Here is a 14671-nt window from a genome sequence, read left to right as displayed (position 1 = left end):
TTTTGAAGATACTAAAATGTCTGTAACAGAAATCTGGGTGCAAAAGCTACGGTTGATGTGTACCGTTAAAAGTTACAAAATTTATTCGACGAGACTCTGATCAGTTGGATAAACACGACGAGTGCTGAAAAAACGAGTTTTGCAGGTGTTACATTAGTGGTTGCATGGAAAAAAAAGTTGTCCAAATTTAGTGTGCACAGCAACTTTTCAGTTCCTTTTGGGGTCCTAAACAACTCCCTAAAGTTTGGGAACGATTGGTAAAGTCCCCACTTTGCGCAAAGCTGTTCAATTTTGTATGGGAATTAAGCTAAGAACAAGATTGTCCGTTCGACGCAGTGACGAACGCAGAACGCTGTGCCAGTTCGATTTTTCCATCAACTGTCAGTCGAACAATCTACAGGGGTTGCTTTGTTCAATGGTCGATGACTGGCAGGCTATGATGACAGGCGCAAAATTTTGCGTTTGCGTTCAGGCCTGACGGACAATCTTGTTCTTACCTTTAGTATGGGGAAAATCTTTTTTTATGTTGAGATTTAAAAAATCTACGTTAAATACCAAAATTTAAATAAAAAACTTTGCCTAATCCACCCTTAGGTGATTGGTGCCTTCCTCACATTAAGAGGGTAATGCTATTCAAAATAGATACAAAAGGGTGGACCTTTCAGTGTTCTATCAACTTGATTCATTATTCATACCATCAGATTGGATAGTCAGATCTTCATAATTCAGGGCACTTATGTGCTTATAACTTTTGATAGGGTTGTCAGATCTTCAATCTTTTGAACTCGTTGAAAAGGTCTTTCGAATACCCTTCTAAAAATGTATAACATGACGGGGTTATTTACAAAACCCTTTTTACAATCTTCCGGACTTTTGCTAAAATCGATTTTTTAGCATAACTTTTGAAGTACTTAACTAAACTTTATAATTTTCTATAGCGATTTATGGGACACTAAGACGAATCGAATGAGATTAATGTAGGGATTATGGGTTGCTGGATTGAATATGTAATGAATTATTAAATGAGTATTTATTATAAGATTCATAAATAAGAGTTTAGAGCGCAACAAAAAGTGCGCACCTTCATGAATATTGCCTTGTTAGCTGATTGCGGATTGAGTGCGAGAGCGCACTAGCGAGCTGCGAGAGAGAACAACGAGCGAGAAAACAACGAGATGCTCGCGGCCGGCGAAAGAGAGAATGAAGATTGTCAAATCAGTTTTGTGGTTAATTTGTGTGGAATAAGACGTGTTGTTTGTTAATTGCAAAATATCTGTGTTTTCATTAGGTCTATTCCCGTACTTGCAGAATTGCAGAATTTCTGCAGCTTCTGCAGATTTCTTCAGCCCGCATAAGTCACTTTTTTGCAGCACGTTCCCGTACTTTTCAACTCGCTCTCTTCATCTCTCTCTTTTGCAGAAGTTCTGCAAGGAGAGAAGCAGCAACTATTTTGCCTGGGTAGCGCGTTCCAGTACTTTTTCTGCAATATTGTACACAGTTGAATGGATTTACTCAAATTGGGTATGAAAGTTATTTAATTATTTCAAAAAATTAAAATAGAGGGATTGACGAGGGGATTGAGAAAAACAGTAATTGAAAGGAGTTTGCCTCTAGAACGGGGGCATTATTTTTTTATTCAACTTAATATTTTATTTAAAAGCATGTACCATTTATTAGGTAACTAGAAATAAATTATGCTTAGGTAGAAATTATACATTAAAAATTATTCAAAACTTTTACATTAGGTAAAAAAATAGTGAGGGTTGCAGGTACGTTTTACAAAAATAATTAAAAAATGACAAACACGTACCATAAATACACGTTTTAATAGCAAAATGTTTAAAAGATTATTCAGGAAACCATAAATAAATTATAAATGGATGTCACATAGAAGAACAACGGTGATGCAGCGAAATTGACAAATTTTAAAAAATAAGTGAATCACAAAATCATAAAATTAGAAATCTAGACATTTAGAAATTCATGATTAAAAATATTTACAAAAAACTTATATTTTCAAATTGAGAAACATAAAAAAAATCTGATATTTGAGAAATTTAAAAATGCAAATATTTATATCAGAAAAAAAATAAAACACAAATTCAAAGCCTCGTTCAAAGCTTGAAAAATACAAATAATTAAAAAATAAATATATCAAAATGTTCAAAATATCAAAAAAAAATCATAATTTTAAAAATTCAAATTAAACTTAAAAGTTCCTAAACTTAAAAATTCTTATATTTTGAAATTCTGAATAAAAAAATCAAAAGTTTGAATATTTCAGAGTCCAGAACACCAAAAATTCAAAAGCTACAATTAAAAAAAAAAAAGGCTGCTAAAAAATTTCAAAAATAAGTAATGTTTTAAAATTCTGTGAATCAAAAATTTTAAAATTCAGATATTAAAAAAAATAGAAACAGTTAGTACTCTATTTTCCGAAGAACTTGTCAAAATTTCCAACCTCTAAAACCTCTAATCTGAGCTTCTAACCTAAAATATGACTCCAATAAAAAATTGTACTTTTTATGATTCAAGATGGCGGCATTTAAAAATTTCCGAATTTTAGAATTTAAATTTCTTAAAATAGAAGAATTCGACAAAACTACATCAAATTTTTTTGGTTCATATAAGAATACAAATTGGTAGCACCGTTAAAGGTACAATGAATTATTTGCCAATTAAATTTACCTATTATTTAAACAAACATATTTAGTCTTTTCACAATCAATTGAAGATCAAAAATTATTTCTAAACAAATATTTATTTGAAATTATTAAACACAAAATAAATGTGTCTTTTAAAAGATTTTTGAAACAATCTGTTATTATAATATTTTTTTTGTTGAGGTATTAGCCGTGCTGTAATACTGACTTTAGCTATCTTTTTTTTGTCAGGTTAAAATATTAACACTAAAAAATCGCTATATCATAAAGAACTAAGCCTGATACCGTTCTCATTAAAAACAGACATTAGAAAAACTACCCCAAAAATTCATTAATTCAAAATATACAAACTTCCCTTCAAAAAGACTACTTTAATTTAGTAATAATAAAACATAAAGTTTATTGCAACTAATAATTAAATTGATGATTTCACCCAACTTGCAAATTTTACGTAAGCGTGTACTCAACATCCATCACACCAAATTGCAGTAACTTTTCAACAAGAAAGAGAAGAGAGAGCTTGCAGAAAAGTACGGGAACGGTTTTGCTGCAACTTCTACCTCTCTCACTGCAGAAGTTCTACCTGAGAGAAAAGTTACTTTTGTTGCAGAAAAGTACGGGAACGCTCTGCTGCCGTTTTTGTGCAGAATTGCAGAATTCTGCAGTACGGGAATATACCTATTATAAAAGAAAGTCCTCAATCACGACAATTAAAACAGACCAAATCGGTTAATACAGTCCCGAGATAATCGAGTGGCAATTTTTTTTCTGCATCCCACCACACACACAGACATTTGCTCAGAATTTGATTCTGAGTCGATATGTATACGTAAGGTGGGTCTAGTAGGTCAAATTAAGAAGTTCGCTTTTCGATTGATTTTATAGCCTTTCCTATTGAGGTGAGGAAGGCAAAAAGAATCCCATACAAACATATATGGAAAATTGAATCGCTTTGCGCAGAGTGAGGACTGAACCAATCGTTCTCAAACTCCAGACTCGATTATCCGAAGTTTTGATTATCCGAAATTCGATTATCCGAAATTTGATTATCCAAATGTTTGTATGGGACTTCGGATAATCAAATCACGAACAAAAATATCCAGAGTTTTTTTTGAAAAGGACCAATAAACTATTGTCTTTCATATGTTTATAGGACCTAATAAAAAAAAACTCTAGATATGTTTTCTATTTTTTTTTTTTACTTTCAACATCAAATTCGAGTTTTGCGACCCCATTTTAGTTGAATTTGAACGGTTGGTTGCGTATCAATATTAAAAATGCTTTTTTTTTTCAATATTTCATCACCGCCATTTTGGCCGCCATCTTGGAGGTAAAAATTCTTATTCACCTTAGATAAGTTTAGAGGTCACACTAAAGCTCAACAATAAAAAATAAGACAACAATTTTCGCAAAAAACCACATTAAACAAAAATCATAGCTCCGTACCATTTCAACCGATGCGATGTTAGCTTTCTTGGACGCAATTGAAAGGTAAGGAAAGAAAGGGAAAAATAATATGAGATCCAAAAAAAAGTCAAACATTTTAAAAAGTCATATGAAAACTTTAAATTGCGTTTTGATCGTGTCTGGAATACTTTCATCGGAATCCTCGGGAAATTTCACCACACATTTAAAAAAATGTAAGATGTTGATCTTTACGTTCCCGAGATATGATTTTTTGACAATAAATACTGAATTTTCGATGCGCCACGCGCAAAAACAGGAAAATGACGGAAACGAGAAAAATCAACTTTTCACTAAAACTGCGATAACTTTAAAATTTCAGCGATGACCTATACTTTTTTGGGTACCAAAATTTTCGTAATTGACGCAACTTTTGATACCCTTTTTTTAAAGTTACTGTAGTGCAGCGTGGCGCATAAAAAAACTCAGTTTTTATTTAAAAAAATCATATCTCGGGAACGTATGGATCGACATTTCCAAACTTTTGACATATTATGTAAAATTTTCTGATGAATCCGATAAAATATATTTTCAGACATTGGCCCTTTGGTACAGACATAGTAAAAACGACAGTTTTCTTGCGACCTTTTCAAATGTTTGGCTGATTTTTTGGATCTCAAATTATTTTTCCTTTAAAGGCAAACTAATCACCGTGTGTTTAAGTCAAAAACAGCTAAAATCGGTTGAAACGGCTCGGGATAATGATTTGTTTGAAAAATGTGGTTTATGCGAAAATTGGCGAAAATTGCCGAATTTGGGACCACCCTAGCCAACCCTGACTGCAAAAAAAAAAAAAAATACGGGTCTAAAAATTATTTTGGCCAAGGAAACCCAAGACAAATTTTGAGCCCGATTGGAGAACTGTGGCAGTGCGTGGCCGAATGGTTACGCTGTTCGCTTTGTAAGCGGATGATTCTGGGTTCGATTCCCATCTGCTCCAACCTTCCATCGGATGAGGAAGTAAAATCGACGGTAACATTTCAAAAGGCATCATGTACATTTTGACACTTTCTGAGTTATTGCATATTCTGAAAGTACTCCTAATAAGCTACCTCTCCACCAAAAATGAGCAAAAGTTACTTCAGTAAAGTCTGTTTAATCATTATTTTAAATAAAGTAACATAAACAAAATCTCTGCCATCAGCAATGCCTGTTTATATAGCCCTGTCAACCTGTCAAACAAAAGACTACATAAACCTCGTGACGAAAAAAAAAAGCAACATGAACAAAGCGCCATGTACATTCGGCGAAGAAAAACGAATCATAACAAAACTTCCCCCTCAATGACAGCAGGGTGATATCTCGGGTGAGTTTTCAAAAAGCCGTAAGGCCCACCGTGACCTCTGACACTAATTTTCGGTTTTCTCCTATATTAAACAAAATTTCATTTATTTTTAGTTTGGGGCACTTGAAGGACGTGTAGATGAACAATCTCAAGCATTTTTGATATTGGTTTTTCGTAAGTAGGTCGAATACCGATGCAAAAAGGACTTTGTTTACCAATGGCTCTTACGGCTTTTTGAAAACTAATCCGAGATATAGACGTTGGTGATTTCAAAAGAAGTTATGTTTGTTTTTCTCAAATAAAATTACGGAAATAATGTTTTATTGAATTTGGATGATCAAGTATCAATAAAAGCAACGTTTTTCATCGTTTGTTATCATTAGAACATCTTATTTTGCTTTTACATTAAAATGGGAATTGAAAATGGATGCTCAACATTCAAATGCGTTTTTCTCAAAACGCATGGTTTGTACATGATGCTTTTTGAAATGTTGGCGTCGAAATGTCGGTCCCGGCCTTGGTTGTTAGGCCGTTAAGTCATTCCAGGTGTAGGAGTCGTCTCCATGCCATAAGTACAAACAACACACCAAACCAAGCCTACTCCGGTGGAATCGCTGGCGGCGGTTGGACTCTCAATCCAAAGGTCGTCAGTTCAAACACTGGGGTGGAAGGTTCCTTGGAGTAGAAAGAGGTTTGGGTGCTCTCCCCATTCAAGCCTTCGGACTCCTAGGTTCGAGCAGAAACTTGCAATAGAGACCACAAAAGACCCGGGGGTCGTTAATGTGGATGGTTTGATTTTTTGGAGAACTTTATTTCGCTCTTTTCAAATGGAATATTTATTGCTGTAGACCTAACCCTTTTTCATTGCAATTTTATGATTTATTTAATGATCATTTTTGTTGTATTTTCTTAAAAAATGAAGATAAGAAGATTGTAACCTTTAAAACCAATAACAAATATTAAAGAAAATAAATTGAGCGAGGGTCACCCTAAACTTATTATGAAACATCAATGAAATTTCCACCCCTTCAGAGACATCCATTCATTCGACTTGTCATCACCACGTGACAGCAAGGTTTGTGCACCATCACACCACCCACTGTGCTTCTCCAGCACCACGCACACAACGGCACTCGTAGTAAAGTAGTAAACAAACCGAACCCGCTATCTCTCTTACTCCACTGTACCGTTCATTCATGCGCTCACAACCACACTCCCACGAATCGCTCATTCAGCGCACCTCCTCTCTCCAGCTGTCATTCTCATTTCTCTCTCGCGAAATTTTTTGACGTTTGCTTCATTGAAACATCAGGCTCCGCTCCAGCAAAAGTCAGCACTGGACTGCTGTGTTAATTCTACTCTCGCGACGGCCAGGACAGGTACCCCGAATCGACCTCCTGCGAAAAAAAAGTGGTACGCGTTTTTTGTCGGGTTTTAACCTTTGCTCACGGAGCAAAGCATTGCAAACAATTGGCTTGCAAAATAGTGCGAACTGACCGCGATCAGTGACTTCGACGAGGCGATGAAAACGCTGAATCAGCGACGGCGTTCGTAGTGTGCATCGGAATTTCACGTGGAAAATCCTTGGTCCTTGGTGGGACACAAGCACACACACACACACGCTCGGGTCGGGAGTGTTGCCAGGAGGTGGCTCAAAGGACACAGCGGAAAAAAATCAGCCCCAAAAATCAAGATGGCGAGCAGCCTTCGACGTCGCTGGAGAGTGTAAAGTGTGTGCTGTGTTGTGCTGAGCCTGCTGAGATCTCGGCGAGGACGACGAGAAGGAAGAAGTTGAAAGTGATCCTTGAAGGAGGATACGATCTGGTTAAAGTTGGAGCTTGTTGTGTGCGTGGGCGAGTGTGTAATTCATTCATACAATCCGTCATTCAAGGTTCAAACACATCAGGCCAAATTTCATTGTGCTGAGCCGCGAGGGTTTTTTTCCTCCTTTATTGTTATTAAAATTTCTGTATTGCACACACCAATAAATCAAGTGAGTCCAATACATGTAAGGAAAAAGAGTGTGTTTGTATGTGTGCGTGATTACGTGTGCTGGTGTGTGAGTCAGCACGAAGAAAAACAAGTGCATAAAGAGGTGGAACCCACCCCGTCCAACCTCCCTGAAGTCATCGCCGACGAGTGTTGAAGGATTTTTGCTCGAGAAAATTTCCAATCCTCACCACAGCACTGCTCGAAGTGTGTGCAAGAGCAGGCAATGTTCGTGATTGAGTGTTTGTTGTTTTGCTATTAGTTATAATAGTCCTACACCCTACACAGCCGAAGGAAGAAAGAAGAAAATTGGTTAGATTAATGTGTTAATCACGCAATTTCGTTCTCGAGGATTAAAGAGTCCCCCAAACACAACACAACCATCGAAAATGTCGGACAAAATCAAAGTCGCGGTGCGGGTTCGACCCTTCAACCGACGAGGTAAGTCCCACAACCCTGCTGACCATATCAGGAAATATGGTGTGCCTGTGAATGGATTAGTCATCCTTTGTGGAGCTCCCATTGATAGTGTGTTCCCGAACTAGGCAGCGCGATCGAATTTCAATATTTCGCTCTGCTCCCCCCCAAAAAAGCTCACCCCATACTCGCAGGCCGGCGATGGCCAAATAATCACTCACGCGAAAAAGAGAGATCAGCAGCAAAATATACACACGAAATCGGCCAGCGCGTTTGACCTTCTCAATTAAGGCGAAACCCCCTCGACTCGGTTGCTGCTGCTGCTGCGGTGGTGCAAAAAGCTCACAATTATTGTGGGGCAGCAGTTCGCGCTCACTGTGTTTTAGGGGAGCTGAGTTTTGTTTTAAGTGAAGGGAATTTGGGGGAAAATTCGAGGATATTCACGATATTCGATAAAATACATGTAATCTATGTTAAAGCACAGCTGACCGAACCAGTCTTCAAGTACTAACTTCTACTCAAGAAACGCCTTTTGCGCTATAATTACCAATGTTATTTACTGGCAAAATATAAACTGTACTGTTATCTGGGGTTAATCGGGACAAATGGAGCAAATTGGGACAGTAGTTTAAGCAATGTTGCAGCCTAATGTTTTGATATTGTTGAGAGGTTTTGGTTAGACCAGACTTAAAACAACAAATACATTCATTTCCAAATTTGAAGCTCTTACGTGCTCTAAAATGTGATGTCCCTATTTAGACTGTAGTCCCGATTAGCCCCAATTATCAAATAATTCGGAGGAGCAGTTTAAACATATCTATTTTTGCTTCAGACTTTCAAAATCAATTTGGTCAATACACACCAAATAATAATTGTATAAATTTTTCCAACAGTCGCACATTGCGAAACATGATTTAATATAAGGTTACAAATACTATTATTTGCAACTTTCGAATTTCCTGGTTGTACTCTTGCACTCAACTTATTTTTTTGTCCCAATTCTTCAAAATATCAATAAATTCTGGAAAATATTGTTTTTTTTTTCTAGAGTGTTGCGTCAGTTTTTGATGTGTGGTTAGCAATCGATTGTACAAGATTTTTAAATGAAAATTTCCATTATTAGCAATAGGGTTTGACTTTTTTTTTGCATTTTCAATGAAATGTTTAACTTTTAACAAATTTTGAATTGAAATTTTTGTCTGATTGAAAAAAAGTAAGGATTTTAAATGAGAATTTCTAAAACAAAGTTTTCAATGTTAAGTTTTTTTTTAAATATTATTAAAACAGTATGACTTTTCTAAAGATTTTACATTTTTAAAACATGTACTGGGGTAGACCACACACTTTGTCCATGTCGTTTTTTTGCCTAAAAAGCTTTTTTTTAATATTGATTGAAAAAAAATCCCCCTAAAAGTGAGCAAATTGAATTGATTACGTCACATTGACCATTCTTATAGTTACCTTAAATGTTTCTTTTGAAATAAATTACAATTAAATCCAGAGGTAAAGAGAGATAAAACTTTTTCAAAAGAACTCTAGAAATGTTTTTTCAAGCGAAGTTTTATTAACTTGCAATAAAATGTATATACATTTGAGGTTAAGAAAAAAAAGTTTAATAAACCTTCATTAAAAATTGATTATTTCATGAAAATCTCAATTTATGTTGCCATCAAAATCATATCAAATCATGATTCATATACCTATTTTCAATATTTACTAAGAAACTTGTTCTAATGAAAATTATTGTAAATCTAAAGATATTTTTGAACTATGTTTCAATAACACTTAAAACTTGTAACTTAGAAACTAATATAACTGTCCATAGTGTAAAGTTATCCGAAGAATCTGATTAATCTGTCCGTTTTCTGATGCGAACTAATTTTCATTGAAAAAAAAAACATAACACTTTGAAAGTATATAAATAATCCTATTTATCAATGTTTTCATAATTATAGTTAACTAAATTTTAAAACTTTTCAAATTCAAACTCAGTATGGTTCCATACCGTTTGTATTTTATCCGTATTTTTCTTTTTGCTATAAATCTTAATTCGGTTTGCGGTAACCAATATAAGTCAATTTCGATATTTTGGGCGCCATCTTGGAGGATAAATGTGACTCAGTTATCCGAAGTAATTCAAAGGGTCCATACTAGCAAATACCTATCAAGGTTATCGCAAAAAAAAAAAAACAAAAAGTTCTTAACATTTTTTTTATAATTATAATTCCAGTACTATACCCCACACGGGCTTCTTATAGCCGGTTATAACCGATTTTAAAACCTCCGCTATCAAAGTTGTATGAGTTAAAACCTTTTTTACATTTTTAGAACTAAATATAAGGAGCCCATGTGAATGGGGTATTATTCAACGATTGTTAGCCAAAAAATAGATTTTTTTAAATGACAAAGTCATATAATAACTGATCACGTAATTTTTTTGAGAAAATTTAAGAATTCCTCTTCGGGACCATCCATAAACCACGTGGACACTTTTTGGGAATCTCTTACCCCCCCCCCCCCCCCTTCGTGGACAATTGTCCATACAAAAAAAAACTTTTTTGTATGGATCGTGGACAATCGCAATACCCCCCCCCCCCCTAAAGTGTCCACGTGGTTTATGGATGGTCCCTTCTCAATGTTTTTTGAAATCAAAAATTGTTTAAGGGACTTTTGGACGGGTTAATTCAGATATATAAAATTGGACGCCAAGGTAACAGATCTTAAAAGAAGTCTGGACATGGACATATTTTCTGAATCCCTTCATAAGGTTATTGAAAAGATCATAAAGCCACACATAAAAGTAATAAGAAAACATAGAGTTATCCGAATTCGGGATATCCGTTATCCGGATATTACTATCCGTGCATAAATCACCAGGTTAAAATCATTAGATGTTGAAAGTAGCTGACTCACTTAATGTTGAAAGAGAATCACAGTCGCAAACTTATTTATGTTGAAAAACCTCAAAACATCAAAATCTATTATTGACATCGTCGTCAGCCAAAACATTTGACAACCTCTCCTAAATAATGAGCACACTGGAACAGCAAGAGAGCAAAAGTTTATTGATGAAAAGCGAACTAATGCAAAGCGCAAAGCGGAAGCTGTCTCTTCTACTGTGTACTGACGACGACGCGGACCAACCACGGCTGTGGCGCTGACGAACACCAATAATCCGCTGGGGTACAATTATGACTGCATCAAAGTGTAATACAGCGCGCATTTGATGCCATCGAAAACAAAGAGCATTGCCAAAGCGACTGAACTGCTGCTGCTGCTGGTTGAGATGATGAAAGCAAAAACAGTGTGCAAAGAGAGCAGAAGTGCATCGCCGATTGATGGCCAGATGACAGTCGAGACAGCCAGAAAGGCTTCAGCGAATGAGTTCTGCGAAGAACTGGGGGAATGTATTTTTTTCGATGAAAATCGATAGAAGTGCAACGGCAGAATGCAACGAGCAGCCAGCGGAAGTGTATGCTACTGCAGGCATGCTGGGAACCAGCATATTTTATTCAATGCAAAACAGCATGAAAGCTGTGAAAGGTTCAATCTGCGGGACTGCGACCTTGCCACTTGATTTGTTTTTCTTTCATTTTGTCAGTCTTGAAAGAGAAGTGCGCGCATGTGAAACGTTAGTAAGTTAAAGTTAGGGTTTTGAATTTCGGTACTACACTCAGGTGTACGAAAAGTATAAATGAATGAATATATTGAAATAATCTTAAACCTTGCATTTCTTAAGCAAATCTATATCAAGAAAATGGATACAAGACATGATTTGAAATCGAAAATAGACTAGAAATTACTGTTAGAAGCTTCAAAAGTTATATTTTCATAAATATAAAATAAAGTTAAAATTTTATAAAATGTTTTATTGTTAAAAATGCATTTAAAAGTAGCAATAAAATTCGTTTGTTCTAACTTAAAATGTTGAAAACACCTTTGACGGTGTTTATTTATACATTTTATTTGTACATTTCATTTATGTTCAAACAAAAATATAATATTATTAAACCCAAAAAAAAAAAATTCAAACAGAAACTTCCATTTCAAACTATTTGAACAAAAATCAAAGTATTTGTAAAACATGAAAAAAATTAAATTTATAAAACTTTTATAATATTGCTGATTCCTTGATCATTTCTTTCTTAAAAAACAAAAAAAAAAAAAACATTTCATACCCATGAAAAGTAGGTATTTCTCCTGAAGCTTGCAACAATGTTTTTTTTGGTTAAATTTCGAGTATAAAACATGTTTGGATCCATACATCTGTTTAATGTTTCGTTAAGGATATCTGATATTTATTAATAATAAGCCAGCAATACCCGATTTAATCAGCTATATCATAAGGCTACCAACTCTTGCTGAGCCAAAATCCGTATACTTTACCGATATGACACCATGGTATAACAAAAACTGTCAAGGAATTATTTTGATAAGTTTGGAATTTGGGAATTAAAAATATGTTTGTTAAACGTTTAAAAGTTTACGAAATGTCAAGTTTGCTTTTACGAATAATATCGTTGTTAGTGTTTTCACGAAAACATTTCTAGTGTTTTTATTGGAAAGGTCCTATAAATACAAGCACAACACAAGGTTTTCACAAGCCAAAATTTGATCTTTTATTTAATAAATATGTTTTGTAAGGAATTTGAAAAGAACAATCATTGACTATCAAGTTTGAACTGAGGAAAACCCAGAAAATTATGCAAGTTATCCCTTTAAAAACAAACTGACAGTTAAATAAAAATAACTAATTAGAGAAAGCTTTGGCCCAATTAAAAAGCAATGAAATTTTTAGAAAGTTGTTAAAATTCCGTACAAATCCGTTTTATGCGAAAAATTCCGTACAAAAATTCCGGCCTGTTAAAAATCCGCGGAGAAGGTCGAAAATCCGTACGGTAAGGAAAAAATCCGTACAGTTGGTAGCTTTAGCTATATCCAAGCTAAATCATATAATCAATTTATTATTCTAAAACATATATTTTAATTCGGTTTTATGATTTTAATTTCTGCATAAACCTAAATATTCAAAAAATTGGTTAAAACTTAATTTAAAAAATGTTTAGTGATTTGTAACCTTCACAGCAAAAAAAAATGAATTTTGGAATGTTGAAAATTTGGTTGGTTTAATATTCCCTATTTTTTAGTACAATATTACTCAAAAAATCATCATTTTTTTTACACGCAATCTGTCACCATTTCTTGATGAATATTAACATCATTTTTTTCTGTGTTCTACAAACTTGTTTCTTGTTTTATTTAGCACATTTTGATGAGTAATTGAAACATACAACACATCATTTGACAAGTTTTCTGAGCTGTTATTAATGCTGTTTTTTAAATCCAATAAATGATGAAAGAAACAAAAAAAACATAAAAAATTTATATCTCAGGAATTTCTCGATGAAAAATTTCGCTCTTTGAAGCATTGGAAAGCTGAAAAAATTCCTATAAGACACATTTGAAAGCAGCGATGACTATTTTTTCTTCTTAAGGTTGTCCAGAAATAATGCCTTGGTTGCATAAGTTCTTGTTCCAATTGTCATAAATATGTCACGAAAGACTCTTGATTCTTGATCACACATACTTAGTTTTTAAGCATTCTTTAAAATAACCCTAAAAGCTTTATGTAATGCCCATGTTAGCAAAAAATATATCATATGCAACAGTAAGCTGAGACGACGCAAGGCAAATTGGTGCCACACATAAGGTTACGTGTTAATTTTTCGCGAAAAAACTGTGTTCCCTCCAGTTTCTAGAACAAAGTACTGGTTATTTTTGTTTTTTTTTTAACACGAGTTTGAGCCAAACTGCGTCAATATGAGACATTTATGCGAAATGGCAATTTTTCGATCAAAATATAATGTACAAATCCAATACCTCAAAATTATGTACAATTTTTCAAGTATTATAATATTTTAAAATTGAGACCAAAAATTGCGATCGTGTGTTAACGACTTGCTACAAAAATATCATGTGATTAGAAAAACTTTCAAAATTTCCTATAAACCTATAAAGTATGAGTGTTGAAGGTTGTTCACAAATATTTTGGGGTTTCACCTCCGTGTACGCACGAGTGCAAGCAGCAGTCAAGTGCTCAGTGCTCCATCGTTTTTTCGAAATTTTTCGCCGTAATTTACCGTGATTAGCCGCGAGTTTGCTCCAACAGCATGCCAAGGGCCGGCCGTGGCCGAGGCAGTTCGAGTGCGCCCTCGAAAAACCCGCGAAGTTCGTCTACCGGCCGTGTGCAGAAAAGTAAACAAACCAACGCCGCGTCGACCGCCATCGCGCCGGGGAGTGTGTGCGCCAAAGGATTTGACCCCAAGTTATTACACCCTAATTACCGTGTCCAGGGCCGCAGCCCTATAAGGCTCCGTTCAGCTACTTCCGGCAATCCGTCGACCGATGGCGCTTCAACATCCGCCAACATTCCCACCAGTAACAAGTTCGCGAGACTGAGTGACGAGGAAAGCAACAACAACACCGACGGTAGCACTACCGACGACGACGACGACGATGGTTGTGCACGGAAGAAAGTGATTTCGCCAAAAAAAGTAATTACTCCAAAGGAACGACGACCACCACCAATTTTCGTTTTGGACACGTTGGCGGACGATGTTGACGAGCAGCTGGAAGGCCTCGTGTACTGCCTCAAAATAGGTAAATCGTCAGTGCAAGTGTTCACATTTGACCAAAAGAACTTCGACCTGGTTGTGGAGAAAATGAAGCGTAAAAACTTCAAATTCTACACATTCGACCCCGTGCAGAAGACCGCTGTTAAGATCGTCTTGCAGGGGTATCAAGACCGCCCGATCTCCGTCCTCAAGGAGCACCTCTCGGGTGTCGGAATAAC

The 14671-nt window shown here is 35.4% G+C and overlaps 1 protein-coding gene across 3 annotated transcripts in view; it reads left to right on the top strand.

Annotated features, from left to right (window-relative positions):
* The first annotated feature begins 6769 nt into the window (after window positions 1-6769).
* LOC120424430 (kinesin-like protein KIF13B) overlaps window positions 6770-14671 on the top strand; it is a 59689-nt gene continuing 51787 nt past the window's right edge. For 2 of the 3 annotated variants that reach the window (XM_052709255.1, XM_039588546.2), the window contains exon 1: window positions 6771-7842. In XM_052709255.1, the coding sequence (XP_052565215.1) occupies window positions 7791-7842 (52 nt within the window). In that variant the 5' untranslated portion in view covers window positions 6771-7790. Of the gene's footprint in view, window positions 7843-14671 lie in introns of all 3 variants that reach the window. The other variant, XM_052709254.1, reaches the window with a different exon arrangement.

This window comes from Culex pipiens, chromosome 3, assembly GCF_016801865.2.
Source record: "Culex pipiens pallens isolate TS chromosome 3, TS_CPP_V2, whole genome shotgun sequence".
Classification (NCBI taxonomy): Eukaryota; Metazoa; Arthropoda; class Insecta; order Diptera; family Culicidae; genus Culex; species Culex pipiens.
Note: the sequence above shows the minus strand (reverse complement) of the source record. Positions and strands in the feature narration are given on the sequence as shown.